Genomic DNA, 17944 nt, shown 5'->3' with positions numbered 1-17944 from the left:
GGGCATTAGCTAGGCTGCAGACCTGGCTGCATGAGTGCTCTTGGCCCACGGCAAAGTGAGGTGAGGTGCATTACTTGAAACACCTTTCACGTTAGCTTACAGATGTTGCGTGCAGGGGGCTTTGAGCTCAGGTTCCTGCTGGCCAGCCCTGCCCCTGCTCCAGGAGTGTGGGAGAGCAGTGCCTGGCTCTGTTTGGCTGCAGCTGCTCAGTGTGAGGCACCGTGAGCTCAGGACAGCAGTGCTCCCACCAAGTGTAAGCCAGTGCCTCTCCAAAATCATTCCTTACAGCCAGACACAATGGTAACAACCATGGTGTTAAGAGCCCTCCCCACCTCCAAAAACATTTGTGGATTTTTCGCTTGCCTCTATATTTCTTCAGGGAAGGGGAGTTTTGAACTATTTCCTTCAGCTTCTTTAAAGCTGTTTCTGTTTTAGTCTCACCTACATCAGACATCTTTGTAGTATTCCTGGGTTCTGGGTATGAGCTAATTTTGTTTTGCTTATACTGAGCTTCTTTAGGTTCATTTCCTCGCATAAACTGCTTCTCCAGATGAGACAGCAAAGAAGCCAGTTCTCAAAAATGAATTTGTACTGTCCCCATATGCCTGCCTGGAAGAGAAGAAAAAGCCTCGCTCTTTCTGCCTTTCTTTGTTTCTCACTAGAGAATACGGAGAGCAATTAGTAATCTAGTAACTCTTATTTTATTGGAAAACAGAGGAGAAAATAAATGTTAGATACACTCAGGTCATGAACTAGGATTTAATCTTGGTTTTATAAATCTTCAAAAGAATTTGTGTCATCTTAGGTGTCTGCTTCCTCCTGTGTCTCCAAGGGTTATTGTATTCCAAAGAGTCACAAGAGGTAGTGTTTTATCACACAGGGATGGGCAAAACCCAACACAGAGGGCACCAGCAACCACTGGAAGTTCTGTGCTCAGAGAATTCACAGAATCTCTAGCTTGGAAGAGACATTCAAGATCATCAAGTCCAAACCATGCCCTAACACCTCAACTAAACCATGGCACTGAGTGCCATGTCCAGTCTTTATTTTAAACACAGCCATTAGCATCTGTTAAAAGACCTCAGAGTTGTGTTTTCAGCTAGGTTATCATGGACATTTCCCTTCCTTTTTTTCCTTTGTTGTTATTTGACCTGCTGTTCCATGCACTGAGTCAACTTGACCTAGGATTTCACTTTAGAGCTCTCTTGAATGTGCTGCTCAACTTGAAATGACCTGAGGATCAGAGAAATCGCTCTGTTCAGCAGCGACAAAGAGCACACATGGTAAAAATGCTGATAATTTTATTTAAATCCCTTTGCAATTTTTGAAAGGCGTTGGGTTGTTTCTTTTCTTTAGATGCTTTACCCCTTTCCTAAGAAAGCCTGCAGTGACTCTGGGGAGCTGCTTTTTTAGAGAACAAAAAAATTTGTATTTTTTAACATGGAATTCCTACACTTGGCCTTTGAACCACTTAGTCAGATGCAGACAGTGGAATCTGGCACCAAGGATAATCTTCTCCTGATATGGATATGGGGGGAATGGCAATGAGAGAGGAATGCAGTGATAGCTTAATATTTAACTATTTCAGGACTGATACAAACTACAGTGAAGTACAGAGGAATCTTTTCTAGTTATAAGTCTCTAACAAATAGAACAAACTTCTCAATAAGACTGTGAATTTCTGCTGCCGTTGGGATCTGGATGATAAGCACTAAAAGCATAAACTTAAAGCATAATGCTAGATATCAGCATAGCAAGAACAAACCCCCTTATCTATATTAAAAGACAGTTCAGCAGTTTTCCTTCTTAGCCCTTGGTGCAGCTGAAAAGCTTTGAGTTAGGAAATGTTTCTCATAACAGCTATTAAAATGTAAAGATTGGATTAAAACTGGATTCTTTCTTTTCTCCCTTTCAGTGACTGCAAAGTCCTTAGTGCTGTAAGTGCAGTTTTGTGATCCTTGAAGCTGTTGAAAAAAGGGAAATAATAAAAGCAAAGAATAGGGGGTTTGTTATTCATTGATATCATTAGAGTAGCATTATTTTACAACAGTATTTAATTTGTCCTCACTGTTCTGGCACCTTTTAAAATGTATTTGACTTTATTTAAGCATTTGCAATAAGTGTTTTGTTCCTGTTGGTACTCTGGAGTTCAGTCATGAAATCGAGGAGTCTTACAAGTCTCACCCTCAGTCAATCTTCCAGCAAGTTTTGTCCCCAGATCTAATATGCAAGCTTCTGTACGCTCCTTGGTTTTTTTGTGTTTCTCTGAACTCACTTGGCGCTTTGCACCTCCTAAATGGATGTTCATACAAAAGCAGGCAGGTCACTTTGCAGAAAACCTTCTGCAAAGGTAAATACCAAGGTGCTTGATTTTGGTAGAACTTACTGAACCCTGTAACTGCCGAAGAAATGCAAGATTGGACTGTAGAGTGGTGACATGCTGACACTGTTGTGTCTCTCCTCATATGTAAATAGTGCTGGAGAGGGTGGCATAGTCCATCAAAGCACTTCCTAAAATAACTCTTACTGCAGAATTTGAATCTGTAGCGTTTTAAGAAATATTTTCTGGACACTGTGGGTGTCTGAACAAAAGGGTGAAATGTGCCTCTCTTTGCCTCTTCTTTTTAGCCTAGCATGTATCAGTATCTTCCCTGGAGGAAAGCAGGACTTATTCTTGTTTTCTCAGTCTGACTGACCTCTGGACTACCCTTTCTTTTAGCTGTTTTCTACTGGTTGTGTGTGAGATCTCATCATTTGTGGGATTTTTTTGCAAGTGGGATTTAACAGCTTTCAGTTGTTAGTTTTCAGTCAAAAAATCTTTGTCCTTTTTTGTTGTTGTTTTTATTGAATGGGAAGCTTAGTCATGATTACTGTGTGGAGTGGAATTGTACTTACAGTGCAAAATCAGTTTTTTTCTGTAAGGCAGAGAACTGCATTATTAATTGTAATAACAGTTACTAATAACATGAAGTTGCACTCCATGTCTTGGTTTTGTAGCACCAAAACAGCGATTATTTGTTAACTGCAAACAAGCTGATATATATATACATGTACTTTCTTACACTCCTAATCTCAGCAATTAGCAAGTAAATTTAAAAAAGCTCTATGGCTTTCCCAAAGGTTAAAAAAGCCCAAAAGAAAGAAATAATTCTTATTTATTATTTAATAATCAGAGTTATTTAATATTTCCCCCCAGATTTGTGCATCTATGAAGAAGTTAGCTCATGAACTTTGAGAATGTGGCAGTGTGGGTGTATTGGCTCACTCAGAGCTTATAAAATTCTTCAAGTAAAAGAAGCCAAGTTTCTATTTAACAAGCTTTATCAAACCATTGAAGTTAAGTGAAAAGCACACTGATACACTATATAAAGTACACAGAAAGGGCTTGGAAAGCTTACAGAAAATAATTGTACCAAATACTTTCTCCCACAATCACCACTGAACCTATTGGTTGTCGTGGGAAAAAGAAGTGTACATGTGGGTCATATTTAGAGTCCTGCATCTCTTACAGTAACCCTTGTTTCAAATTGAGTGAACATTCCTGTAATTAGGTCCAAGCACTGAAGTGACTCTGATAAAGCACTACAGCACATTCTTCTAGAAGTTAGTTAAAAAAGTGTGCGGAAAAGGACTCTCAGGGAATTTTTGAGAAAAAAAATTGCAGATCTTTAGTTGTTGGCAGATATATCAACTTCAATTTGGAGAATTCTTGTATGTGTGCACAGATGTAACTCAGGCTTATAGAAAACATCAGTGCATTAGAAGTGGTACTTGAAGAAGCAAACTGAAGTAGTTTACAAGATAAGTTCCTAATATTTTTTGCAGTATTTTCCATAAACAAGGACTGTGACAGACTGGGAAGAGGGTGTACAGGAAATGTACCTTAAAACTGTGACCTCTGAGTATCCTACAAACATTCGAGCATGGCAGCGAGTTTCCTTCATGCTCTTTGCCACAGTGCTCATTTAAAACCTTGTAATTACCTGCCTATGAACCTGTGGTCTGAGCCTTTGGTGCTTGCTGTGCTGTGCTCAGAAGTTCTGAAGCTGATTTGTTCTCCACAGCACAGAAAACAAACAGTATTTTCTTCCCTTGGCACAGCCTGGGGTGAGGAAAGGCAAGGTGGTGCTCCCGGGGTATGCAGCATAGATGTGCTTGTTCAACTGCCCCACCTGCATAATTCAGGGTGAACAATGAATTTATATAATATTTGTGCATAGATGTTTTGCAAGGCAATTATTGGCCCAGGTTGTGGGGATTGTGCACATTTATAAATTTTCTTTCATGTTAAAGCTCAAGGTTTTAAAGCAAAACAGCCCAGGTGAAACGCAGCAGCAAAAATGCTATTTACAATCAAGGTATCTTTAAAAATTAACAGTCCTCTAATATCCAGCCTTAAATCTGAAGCTGTTTTGAGCATTAATATCCTAGACTGCAAATATACATAATCAAAAATCTGCAAAGGACTAAAAAGAAAACAAAAGAAAGGGAGACTTAGTGATTCAAATAATGACTATTATATTTGGGAGTTCATTGGCTTACTACACATTTTGAGCTTTTTCACTATTTGTTTTTGTTATATAAAATTTTTATCCAAGACCTCTAGCCTAGAATAGTACTTTAAAAATACATTGGAGTTTGCTTATTTTGTCCTAATATCAACATTTTTTTCTATTCTATCTTTTGGCTTTAGAGGAGCTCTTGTAGCAGTGCTATTTTCATGTTGACCTAGTGCAAAAGAAGTTCCTTCTTAACCTTGGATTTGATTTTCTGAAAACAAGACTCTTTTCAGTTATCTTAATTCTTCTTGTTCTCACTTGTTCTATAGAGACATTAATAGTTATTTTAGCACTGCAAATGGAAAACATGCCAAGTTTTTAATAGATAAGACGCTTACAAATACCTTAGGTGTCAGAGGTGCCTATAAAACCTGAGGACATGTCTGAAACACATTACTACTGTTATGAATTATGCATTAGACCTGCCTCCAAAAGAGGAATTTTCCAAGACAGCTCTATTCAGTGCAATCTGTTTATCTCTAGCTGACAGCTGTCCATCAGGCAAGAAATCTGCTTGAAATTTACACAAACTGGCACAGCATTTTCAGAAATACGTGGGAGTCTTTGTAGCCACCTGACTTTGGCAGCCATCACTCCCACAAAGAGCTCATAAATTTCAGGTTGTCCTGGATGCTGAATGTCTAATAACCTCTGGGCCCCTTAATCACTGAGAGCTGTTCCTTCTCCTCCAGCTGGGAACAGCAGCTGAAGCATAGGCTGTGCTGGAAAGCAAAAAGTATAATTACAGTTGAATTCCAGCTTCCACTAGGGCTCCTCCTTCTCAACTCCCAGTACAACCCTGATAATTGTTTTGGGAGCTCTAATCCTTTGCAGATTGATGGATGTACCTTCAGCTGTATTTCAAAGGTTAAGTGCTCCTGGGGCCTCTTCCAAATGCTGCTGCCTCCTGTCGAGGTTCTCCTGTAAATGTCTGTGGAAGGGTTGTGTGAGGACTTTCACGTGGCTTTATTTCATTGAGAAACCACTGTCTCTGAAAATGCATTTGGAGAGGAATAGTATGCTTCAAGGTTAAAGCTTTCCCCCCTGGTTAAAAAGAGGCTTTCATTCAAAGAGCCTTTAGGAGATTTGGAATCACTTTTACAGTGCTTAGGTAAATGTTACAACACAAATCATAAATCACGTAGGCATAAAGTTTATGAGTCTTGGTGTTGAATATAATTAAATGTATTGAAATCTCCAGGAAAAGCACAATGCCCAGAGTTGTTCTGCTGGTTTTTGTTAGAGATAAATTAGTGACCTACTTCCTTATCTCATTCATTTTTTCTCACAGTTCCACGCCAGCCTGGAGTGAGCAATAATCTGTTTGAAATACTTGAAATTGAACGAGGGATTACAGCTGATGAATTTGAAGCAAATGATGACCCAGGTAAAGACCATGTCTCCTATTTAGGACCTAGGGTTTATAATTTTTTGGGATTTCTTGGTGGTTTATACATTTTTCAGGACTCTTACATCTTATGCCCCTCTTTTAAACAATGCTTTATATTTTCATGTAAAACCAATCCTTCTTCTATATGAACCTTACACTTTTATTTCCTAAAAAAATTCACCACAAAAATGGCATGAATTGTTAATAATACAAAGGTTTATTTTATCGTTTTAGTATTTTTGTAGATTCTTTTCCTAGGGCTCCTTCTTCTACATTTAATTTTCATACTTACTTGTTAGTCCCTGGCTAGTCAGCCACATGGGAAATTGAAAACCAAACCAATCTGAATAATTTCTGGGGTTTTTTTTGTGACCTCCTGCTCTGTTCTGCCAGGTGTGCTGGTGCACAGCTGTGATTTTGACAGTGGTCTGTGTGGATGGATCAAGGACAAAGATGACGACTTGCACTGGGAACCAGTGAGAGATGTATCAGGTAAGTGATCTGTGTACTATCACATCCTGCAGTTGAAGAGCCACCAAGGCTTGAGGTTGATGACAGTTCTGCTTGAGGACAAATCACACAGCTTCTGTTCCCTTTAGTTCTGGGGTATATTTCACACTGATGCCTCTTCTGTGTATAAAAAGCAAAATTGAGGATTCCCAATGTGAAAAAGCAATTGAAAATTTACACTTTTATCATAGCTGACATCTTTAAAATAGGAATCTCTGTGAAGCAGTAGTAAATGGAGTCAACAAAAGTTTGTCTTAAAGGAATCTGAAAAAAATGTGGACTAGAGAACAACTTTTATTTATGGCGAAACAAAGCTTGTTTTTCAAATTACCACATATACATATTTCCCTATCACTAGCAAAATTATAGAAGGTAGTGGAAATAGTCTTTGTTTTGCTGCAGATATAATGTTCTAGTTTAACCTCTCAGATTGCTGTTGCTTGGAGTAGAATTTGATAAAATCAATCTGTATATAGGAAAAATGTTAAGTAACTGGAAGGCAGATGAATGAAATGCTGAAACACAGAGGCTTCTGAAGAAGGGACTATTTGGGATGATAAAAAGTGACATTACCCCAAAGGTTAGAGGGGAGTGTGTAGTAGCTGCTAGCAGGACAGGACACTGGCATCAGCCACAGGAAGAGCCCTTCCCTGTCTCCCAGCCCTGCTGTCCCAGGATGTGGATGCATTTTGTCCCCTGTTGATTTTGGTGTGGCGCTGCAAGGCTGCTGTCCTTGCCCATCTCCCCTTCCCCCGCAGCAGCGCTGGGATTAGACACACATCCCTGGCTCCTGTAATGATGGGATTACTCCACCCGAGGAGCCCCTTTGAAGTGCACAAAGCTCCCAGGATGGGCGGAAGGAAAGCGCTCTCAGGCGGGACAGTGGCCAGGTTAGGATGAGGCAGGGTGAGGGCACTGAGAGCCATTTTCCTCATGCAGCACCCTGTCAGTCCCCCCAGCAGGTGACCTGGCACCTTTCCCAGGCTGTTTGGCTGGCTCAGTGGAAGTGCTGCCTTCACTGCCTGGGCAGGGGTCCCCCCAGACAAGCTGCTCTGGTACTTCAGGAGCTCCTTGTGACACTTGAAAAGCCCTGGGAACGACTGGGAGAGCAGAGCTCCTTCCTCCTGCAGATGAGAAAACAGGCAGCTGACTCCTGCCTGCAGAGTGGCACTTTAAAAAACCCTAAAAAACACATAATTCATACCTTTTTTGAAACAACAGGTTTAAAAATCTGTTTTTTCTAAGTCAGTCACTCAAATCGTATTCATTATCTGTACTCAAAAATTGTTGTTAATACATACTAAATTTCAGAACTGTGATTTTTTAATTGGCTCTTTTTTATCAGACTTTTCCCCTGCATTGCTTCCCAGTAGTCAGGGACAAGCTCAGCTTTTTATTTCCTGTGTATGTTCTGCTGCTGTTGACATAACCTGTTAAAACTAGTCCCTTGAAGTCACCCACCCAATCCACCCCCCGCTCCAGTCTGGAATACCTTGTTGGAAGGATTTATTTTCACAGCTTGTTCCTGACTGCTTGCTTTCACCTTGCAAAGTTTGCTATATGTTGGTTTATCAGAATCTGCATTTTGAAAGGTGCTGTGCTGAAGCATTATAAGCTTATCTTGCACGAAGAAAATGCTGATTTGAGGGGACCTTTTCCTGCAGGGGCTTGCCTACAGCTATGTTTGCTTTGTGCTTACCTAAATCTGTTTCCTATTGATTGGATTCAGCCACAGTAACTGTCTGAAAACGATGCACTTAATAAGTCAGTACTTTCAGAGTGGTATAATTGTATCTTCAGCAAACAGGTGCAGTTATTTAAAGTCTATTATGCTTATTTCAGCAATTAGTGACCTTGCTGCAAAAGCAGTGCATTAAAAAAAAAAAAAAAGAAAAAAAACTCCCTGAGAAAATTCCCACCAAAAGGCTTTAACAGATCCTTGGACAAATGGATCCCACTTCATGGCTAAATGATGATCTAGGGCCCCAGACAGCAGCATAGTACTTTGCTTTGTTAAATCTCATTCAGACCAAAGAATTAAAAAACTTATGTAGAAGTAGTGAATTGGAGACGAGGGAAGACAAGGTTGGCTTTCCTTTTGAGTGTGTGACAAGCCATGGTACATTGTAATTAAATTTTACAGCTTTTCAAGGGAAAACATCGTGACTTTCAAAGAGAAACTATCAAAAAATAATGCTCTGCTTGAGTAGTTACAGGAAGATAGTTAAAAAAAAATTTCTATCCTATTTAACTGTGTATGTCAACAATATTAAAAACACCCAACATTTCTAAATCTTTGGTTTTAAGTAAGGAGCCTAAAAATGCCACTTTCTTAATGGACTTAAGGTAGAGGTGGCGTTTTTTAATTAAAAAATATGTAAAATCTGATTTTATAAAAAAATGTATTCTTAGATTCAGTGTAAGATAAGGTGTTTTGTTTTGTTTTTATTTTTTGGACCTTTTTCCCTTTGGTAATTTTAGATTTTAAAGGTTTCACTCACCTTGCAAAAGTTTTAATGAAAAGTACAAACAACTCATACAGGTCTGGGTTTTCTCCAAGATGTGAAATCTCATTTAGTGTAGTTCTGAGTGTTGGTGTGAAAGGTGCCTTTTTTCTTTCTGGGTTTAATGGATACCTGAGGTCCTTAGCTTCTCATGTTCTGAGTGTTTTCTGGAAGGCACCTTTACTTCATACATGATAAGAGATAATAATAGGGTTTGGAATTGAGTATGTATGTTCACTGACAACTTCCTACTGTTAGAATTTGGGGTTAACAGCCATGTGGAAATCATTACTTTTTCTTGCTTTCTCTGTCTAATCCAGATGAAGAGTTTGAATTACAGTTGAATAAAAGAGGCTATCAGGGTTGCAAATGGATATGCTTTGAGATTTACCCTGTTAACACAATCCTCAAACAAAAGGAAAGGGACAGAGCCATAGCTCAATTACATGATAGCATTTATTCTGGTCTCTGTTATCTATCCAACAGGAAAACATTGCAGTTTGAAAGGTGCATGAATCTGCACAGTGCTTTAATGTCACTGTGGGTTTAAAATCATGCAGAGATCAAGGGGTTGTCAGAAATGACAGAATACATGAAGTTTTAGTTTTGGCGAGGGGGGTATTATTTACTTTGTCAAAAAAATTAGATGGGCAACACCCATGTACTAATGTAGAGAAGAGCAGCACTGTAAATCTTACCCTGTAGGGGGCAGATGCACTGGTTCTGGTTCTATATGCCTTATTTTACACTCTCTGGACCTTGTTTTACCTATATTTATTTTTAATAACTGTTGTGGGTTTGGTCCTGCAACCTAATAGTGTTAAAAGCACCAAACAAACCCCCAACTAACTGCTCTTTCCACTGCAGGGGGACAGTACCTCACCATCTCTGATCCCAAAGGGAAAGAAGGAAGAGTGGCACATCTTATCCTGCCCTTGGGTCACATGGCTCAGGCTGGAGAGTTGTGCCTGTCCTTCAGGCATAAAGTGCCTGGGCTGCACTCTGGTGCCCTGCAGGTCTTTGTGAGGAGATCTGGTGCTCGTGGCCCAGCTGTCTGGGGGAGAAATGGGGGCCATGGCTGGAGACAGACACACATAACCTTACCAGGAGCAGGCATCAAGAGTGTAAGTACTGATCATTGTGTTGCTGTTTGGGTTTTTGCATGAAAAAGCTGAGGATGTTTAAATGGTGCAACACTGCAGTGTTCATCTTGTGGGTTCAGTTTCACTCTGTTTTACTACTTTGATCTCTGCCAATGGAATCACAATACAAATGACAGTTATTGTGCATTTTTTAAAATTAGTTTTATGTATACAAAAAAAAGAAATCCCAGCTACAGAAATATACTCACAGTGTAGGCTACTCGGTCATTTCCTGAGCTACCTGCTACAGCCCATTTTAAGGGAATCACCCCCTAGGAAAGAACAGCCTCATGGACAAAGGCATACTCTATAGAGAATTCAAAAAAATGCCTGTATCAAGATTCCTCATGAGCAATGTTTTGAATAATACAGTGCCATGAAATAGGAAGAATAATCTCCTGTAGATTGGTAACTGGCTAAACCAGGGCAACGATACTGAAAATAAGTAATTTTTGGTAATGCAAGGAGATTACAAGTGCAATCACATGTGGTTTTATGCCCTTTAGCATGGCTGCAGCTGATCAGGCTGAGGAGGTGAATGATGACCTAACAACGCCCATAACACAAAATGGTTTAGTGCAATCAAAAGAAAGTGCCTGAAGTGCCATGGAGAATCTTTTAATACCTGGAAATTTTAGAAACATAGTGTGATTAAACTGGTATCAAAAGCTCTATGTTATTCTTCAACCTCTAAAGGTAGTTTTTATTTAAGATCTGAAGTGTCTTGGGTATTTCAGGGCCTGTTTTACTCTGACTTAAATATCAGGTGCTCTGCAAAGCTCACACATCATAATGTTCATGATGGGAGCAGGCTACAAGACATACACAGTGTCTAGCTCTAAAATGAGTGTTAAGGCTGTAATTACTGCAGATAATTTTCTAGAAAATTTACCTCATCAACAGTAGCAAAGACACCTGACTTTGTTAGCTGTCAATTAATGTTGGACTGAGAATGAGGACATTTGTAACAGGTGAACAGTATAGCTGCAATATTCTTACCCTTTTTTTCACCTAAATTTCTCACTTCTGGCAGTCCCCCTTTGCACTGTCCTTTGCCTCTCCAGACCCCCTGGCAGTAGCTGTCAGCATGGGCAGCCAGGGCTGCTGACCTGAACCACTGGGACTCTTACCCAAAGATCAGATACTTACCCTCTTAAGTAAGCAGGGAACGCCTCTGCCAGAGAGAAATCAGGAAGAAATGTGGAAGTTTTATTTTCTAGCTAATTAAAACCCAAAAGCAACAAAATGGTCCTGATTTTGGAGGGGCCTACTGGAGACCTGAGGAAAATTTGTATGAAGACCATAATCTTTCATCACACTTTTTAATGAATTATTTCTGTGTAATTTTTTTTTAATCCGCCACTCAAATTGTTGTCTTTCTCTTTATAGGTTATTTTCAGAGGCGAGAAAGGGAGAGGAGGAACTGGGGATATTGGACTAGATGATGTGGTCTTGAGGAGAGGACGCTGCTCTGAAGAGCATTAGCCAAGACAATGGACCAGCAGTCATCTCCTCTTGCCCTTCTCATGCAGTTCCTACAAAACTGCATGAGACAGAACTTTGAAACAGAACTGCATGGAAAAGAAGAAAAAGTGGGAGAGCAACAACTTCTTAGTGGTCTGCTAAGTGCAATCTCATGGAAATTTCACTTAAATACATGAAGAGCACCTCCCAGGATTGAGGAAATCCAATCTCAGGCTGGTTCTTTCTATTAATCCTTACCCCTAAATCATATATCGTATGGAATAACTTTGTTTCCTGCTAAGTCTGGTGAGTGCTAACAGAAAGAGCACTTGTGAAAAAGGGAGAATTGATTACAAATGGTAGCAAAAGAAAGCTTTGTCTCACAGTTTGTGTTAACTGACAGCCATTATCATCCCATACTGCTGTCTTTCATTGATTAATTTGTGTGAGTCTCATTGGATTAGTGAAAGCCTGGACCTGAGCTATGGCTTACTGCCACTGACCTTTGAAGAAAGGTTCTCATATATGAAATAGCATTTATTTTGCTGTTGCATCTGTATTAATCAAAACCAGTTAGAGAGAGTAGGCATTGCATCCTGTAATATTGCTACTGCTGTGTTTTGTGTATATGTGTATGGTTGACATATTTATGTTTTTTAGTATTTACAGACTGTAGTTGCAGGGTAATTGGCAGGTGTACTTTGTTTTTGTACAAGACAGGAGTTCAGCTGCTTCTTCAATACTGCTGGTCTTGCCAAATTATCAAAGTCAGTTAATGGTGCTCATTGAAAAATGCTGCTGCAGTTTTTCATGTTGTAACGTCCTGAAGGCAAAAACCAAACCCTCACCTGATGGAAAGTGGTATCTGAAAATGCTCTACAAGTTTGCATAGAGCTCACAAGCAAGCCCTAAAGGTCTCTCAGTCCTGCAAGGAGCTCCTGGTTCAGCTGAAGCAGCCAGGAGAAGAACTTAGGTCTTGTAAGGTTGAGCCCGTTGACAGTGCCAGGAATGATCCCTGCCACAGGTGGCACAAGCTCACACACGAGGAAAAGGGGCAGCTGTGTTAACACTGTACAAACCATTCAGACCTTGAAATGCCTCCAGTGCTCTTTGGCAAATGTCCATACTCTGCCCAAACTTCTGTATATAACAAGCATTTTATTCTTTAGAACAACTATTAGCTCTAGTGGGAACTGAGTATTTATCAAAACTTTGGACTAATTTTATAGTTATGTATCATGCATGTGCTGTGCAGTTTCCAGGGAATTCTTCTGTTTGGTTTGGAATTTTTTTAAGTGGGCAGCATGATCACTGCTAGCAATTCTAAAATTGACAAAGTAATTGTAACTTTTAAGAAAATGACAACAGATTGGTAAAATGTTGTTAGTGGTGCAGCCTTAAAGCTTCAAAAAATACATATATAAGGAGTCAACCTCAGTTCTTTTGAATACTTAAATACAGTGTAAAATAAATGTCAGCTGCATAGAATGTTCAGTCTTGTACCAAGTTCACAGACACAAATTTGCAAGACCATTAGAGGTCATATTCCAAATCCCTATTCCTGACAAAGTACAATTCTGAAAATATTTTTTCCCCATTCATCCCCTAGGACAAAACATGTTGTGTAGAGTAGAAATATATGTGATCAAACAGAAAGTCTCCTGCAAAACTGTATCAGCAAATATTTTGAAAAGAAAAAAAAACCAATGTGTTTGTAAACATTAAATTTTAAACTATTTTGCTTTTAATATGTTTATGATCTTCTTCTCTTATTTTGTGATATGTCAGAAATATCTGTGAATAGTTGAAATACCTTGTCCCTATTTTAAAGTAATCAGTAAAAGACACTGTTACTTGCTACTAACTGGGAATCTTGTTTTCATTTCTAGATAGAAAGTCTCAATTTTCATTGCAGTGAAATGAAAGAAAAGATGACAATCCCAGAGTGAAATAGCTCTTATTTACCAGTTTTAAAAATCAAAATACATTTCGCTCTAATATGAAGAGAGCACTGTATTTATTATTCAGAAGGAAGAATGGCAATTTTTAATCTAACTTCAAGAGCAGTCTCAGGTAGGTAATTTAAGGGCTTCTGCAATATTGGACGTCCATTTTACAAGAAGGAGCAGCTACCATAATTCCTCACCCTGATTCAACCAGCACAAACTGCTGTTAGATGCCAAGGAATATATGATTAACACATTTTAGTCTGGTTCATCATATTACTACAGGTTTCTGAGATTAAGATTCCCTGGTTAAAATGGAAGCCCTATCAGAGCTTTTTTGCCATTTTTACAAATGGTCCCTATAACCCAGAATCTGGATTAATTCAGTAGGTAGACAGCAATAAGGACTCAGGTGACAGGGGAGGATTCAGGTCTCTGTTTTATCAATGCATTTCATTGCTTCAATAAAACACAGACTTGTAGAGCCTTTTGACAGCTGCAGGACAAGACAGGAGTGCAGCAGTGGTTTTGAGCTCTGGGGGAGCTGCTGTGGCTGTAGGTCACTCATCTCCAAAGCTGGTGGTGCTGTGTGGTGCCTTCTCTCCATCTTTTGGATAGACAAGGTGAGGTCACTCAGAGGTTCTCTTGTGAGGATCCTTCTCCAGTTCTTGCTCTCCAGGTGCTTTTCAGGGAGCTCCCTCCAGCAATTCACCTCAGCCAGGACTGCCCTTTCCATATAAGCCTCAAGAAATTGATGAAAATATGACCTGAGGTCCTCCTATGAAGTAGATGATAGTTTTGGATTTAGTAAATAGGTAATAGAAATTCCTGATTAATACTTAAGCAAGCAGAAGAAATTACACTAAATTAACATGAAAAAAAATCAAATTATTAACCTCTTGCCAGTTTATAATTGAATGTTCTTAAAAGACATGTTAACTCTTTTCCCCAAAGAGAATGAAAATAAGATTCTTTATAAATGACAGGTACTGGGACCAGTGGCAGTGTGCATTTATGAATTTGCTGACATCAAGATCAGCAGAATGGAAGGGACTAAGACAAGATTTTTTAGTTCTGGATTCCATTCGGTACAGTGATCTCACCTCTCATCAGAGCCATGCCATTAAATCACTAGTGAGTGATTTTAGTGAAGCCAATTCATTCTGAAGAAAAGCTTCCCTAGGTTTCCTTCAATAAATTACCTGAGGCTTGGAGGTCAACATTGGTTTTACTACAGTTGGAGATTACAATAACTGCCCTCATAAGACTCAGGTAGTCATAAGAAGACAACCCTGAACAGAAGAACATTTATGACAGCAGCCTTCATAATCCTGCTCTATTCTGCTGGAGAAAAGCTGCCGCAGTAGCAGCTGCCACCAACCCATGTGCCAGGGTCTCTCTAAAAACCCCATTAGAAGTTATTTCTCCTTACAAATGAAGCACAGTACTTATCAGAAAGATAGCTTGATCCAAAGTCTCTTGGTTTTAGCAATGCATTGTGACACTCACCTTGAAAGCTGTTCAATATGCCTTTAAAAATTTGCAACAAGAAACTATAGCTGTTTTTAAAACTTTAGTTGTGAAGGTTACACATACAGAGTTATTAATTAGCAAGTGAGGTCCAGTTAAATACTATGCATATTTTTGTTTATATAGGTCTATCTCACAAACAGCAAATTATTGAAGTTTTCCTGGTGTTTAAAACACTTCCTTACCTGCTGTTTTATCCTGACATCCTGTAGTCACACAGCATTTGATGACTTCAGATTTTCCACATCAATTAAAAACAAGAAAAGAAGTTGAACAATGTATTGGTGTAAACCTGCAACTTTAGAAAGAAATGCAGAACATTTTAGTGGTGAGCTTCAGTAATGATTTGAAAGATCACTGCATTAACTTTCAAAGCTTGAGGAGATTCCTTTCTCAGACCCCACCTACTGCATCAAGCAGACCTAGGCATACATGAGGAAATGCATTTGGAATGTCTGTAATGCTCCATTTGTTTAAAATGCTGACAGACCAAAGACCATCAGGGTGCATAAAGACAAGTTTTCAACAGCACAGACTGAACCACCTCTAGATTTCAGAAACCAGTCCCATGTAATCTTTCAGGATTGTAAGTCCATAATGAATCAAATCACACTCTAGTGGCTCTGCTCTTACCAATTCTCCTTGTGCACTTGTGTGACCTCTTCCAAACCTGTGTTCAGTGTTTGAGCAAGGAAGCCAAGATCCATCTGGCACACGGGATAAGGATGCTTCTCTCTGTGACACAGCCAAATCCTGCTTTCCTCTGACCGTGGGTTACTACAGCTCTTTCCCATTCATTTTTAAACTTAATACTTTGAATTTTTACCTTCTCTTCAGGCCAGGAATAATCCTCTGTCACACTTTTCTCCCAGGTTTTAACTTGCTGTGCATTTCAGCAGCCCATGTTCTCGTTTCAGACTCTTATCCTGAATACTCTTGATATATTCAGAGTTTCAAACTCTTATCCTAAATACTCTTGATATATTCATTTAGAGTTTGCCAAACACCTGTAAAGACAAAGTATAGTGTGTATTCAGAGAATGATTTTACTGCATTTATAGGCTACACCAGTGCTAAAATTTGAGATTGACACTCTCAAGGAGTTTCAGGAAAACACCATCACTGTTTTGATACCACAGAAACAGGGGGCCACATCACCTTTTCACTTGCCTTTTGCACTTGCCCCCAATTTAGGTAAAAATATTATAGAAGTGGACTCTGCAGATTTTTTCCTCTATCAGAATGGTTCAAGAAAGAATTCCTTATGTGTGAAGCAGGATTACTGTAGAATGCATACACTCTAGTACCAGTGTCTTTGAACTGCAAGGAACAGAAAAAAAAGCCTTCCACTGAAAACTGACTTTGATTCTCACACCCCTGGGTTCAAGTCTAGCACAAAAGCAAGAGCTCCTCATTTGGGAGCTCATGCAATGCATGCCACCTCAGCCAGTGACAACACCACCAGAATCCTCAGCAAAGACCATCCAGACATCCAGCACAATATAAGTAGAGAGCTAAATGCAAATAAGTTGTGAGCAGTGCCAGTTACATTTAAAATAAGCAAAATAAGTAAAAAAATTTGATTAAGAGGATTCAGAGGGTTGTCCAAGAGAGATACTTTGACTTCCATCCCTCTGAAATTCTGAGTTGGCTCAAAGAATGTTGGCATTCTACTTTAGTTTCCTGGATCAGTTAGAGGACCAAAGTTGTTGGAGCTCTTCCAAGTTTCCATGTCAATGCTGAGTGTTCTCTCTGAAATGTGCGTGATTGTTGCTAATAATCTAGGGGATTCCTTTAGCCATTTGTGAATACACAGGGTTTGAAGCCACTGGAACTGCTCACTAGTAATAAAGTCCACAACTCTATGGTGCACATCAATTCACATAAGAACCAGGAGCCCCTATTCCATTAGAGAGGTCATTAAACTGTGAGCAATTCAGTCACTCTCCTGCCATATGCCACAGGTTCTGTCCTGATTTTAAAGATATTACACTTGGGTGAACTCTGTTACTGAAGGTTGCCTCTTAGAACTGAGTGATGTTTAATTACTCTTAAGATACATCAGGCAGTTTTGTGGGGGTTAGGAGACCTTGGCATTCTGGCAGCTCATCTGTGTATTAGCAAACAGCCCTGGCACACTCACTGTGAAATCCACTGTTCTCCCAGGTTTTTTCAGAGTAATTTGCTTGCCAAATAAAGATATGTGACTGGTTGAAGAAATACCACATTAATACAAGAAAAAGCAGAGAAAGTACATGGTACATCAAGGAATGCCTTCATCCCCACATGGCCTTTGATCAGATTGCACTGGCAGCAAGAGAGCTAGATGGGAATTGTAAGGATTCAGCTACACTTGGCCATAGAGCTCCAGCCCACAGCCTCACACAAGTTCTTCATAACTGTTCATCTTTCATTCAGCCATCCCCTCTGAGGGTGCCACTTTGTCCCAAGAGTGTGCTTGGCATTGCGGCAAACACAAAGGGTGACTATCCCTCTCTGTGCCTGGCTGTGACCAGGTGGTCCCTAGTGTGTGGAACACTCTTCATTTTTCTCTCAGGTTTTGCCAGAGGTATCAGCTAGGCTACTAAAAAGACACTGGGAAAATTGAAACTTTCATGTGCCCTAATGAAGGAAAGGAGCTTTTCCCTCCCTGATGAGGAAGTTTGCTTCCTCCCTAAAAGAGAGACCCTCAGCAAAGGAGACCCATTCTGTACCACCCTCTGCACTTACTGCTCCAGCTGAAATTCCATGTTCTGCAATTGGGTCAGAGTCTGCAGGTAACAAACCACACAAACTCACCCAAATAAGAAAATATCCTGAGGATGCAGCAGACAGATTGGAACTGTGACACTTCAAGAAGCAACTATGCTTGAAACTACAGGAGGCACAAATGGGGAAT

The 17944-nt window shown here is 39.7% G+C and overlaps 1 protein-coding gene across 5 annotated transcripts in view; it reads left to right on the top strand.

Moving 5' to 3' along the window:
- Positions 1 to 13433, top strand: part of NPNT (nephronectin) — a 48744-nt gene extending 35311 nt beyond the window's left edge. For all 5 annotated transcript variants that reach the window (XM_031066432.1, XM_031066431.1, XM_031066429.1 and 2 more), the window contains 4 exons: positions 5851 to 5946; positions 6343 to 6441; positions 9831 to 10087; positions 11495 to 13433. In XM_031066432.1, the coding sequence (XP_030922292.1) occupies positions 5851 to 5946; positions 6343 to 6441; positions 9831 to 10087; positions 11495 to 11590 (548 nt within the window). In that variant the 3' untranslated portion in view covers positions 11591 to 13433. The remainder of the gene's footprint in view (positions 1 to 5850; positions 5947 to 6342; positions 6442 to 9830; positions 10088 to 11494) is intronic.
- The last annotated feature ends 4511 nt before the right edge of the window (positions 13434 to 17944 follow it).

The sequence above is a fragment of the Geospiza fortis genome, unplaced genomic scaffold (assembly GCF_000277835.1).
Source record: "Geospiza fortis unplaced genomic scaffold, GeoFor_1.0 scaffold11, whole genome shotgun sequence".
NCBI lineage: Eukaryota > Metazoa > Chordata > Aves > Passeriformes > Thraupidae > Geospiza > Geospiza fortis.
The sequence above is the reverse complement of the archived record's forward strand: the minus strand, read 5'-3'. Positions and strand labels throughout refer to the sequence as shown.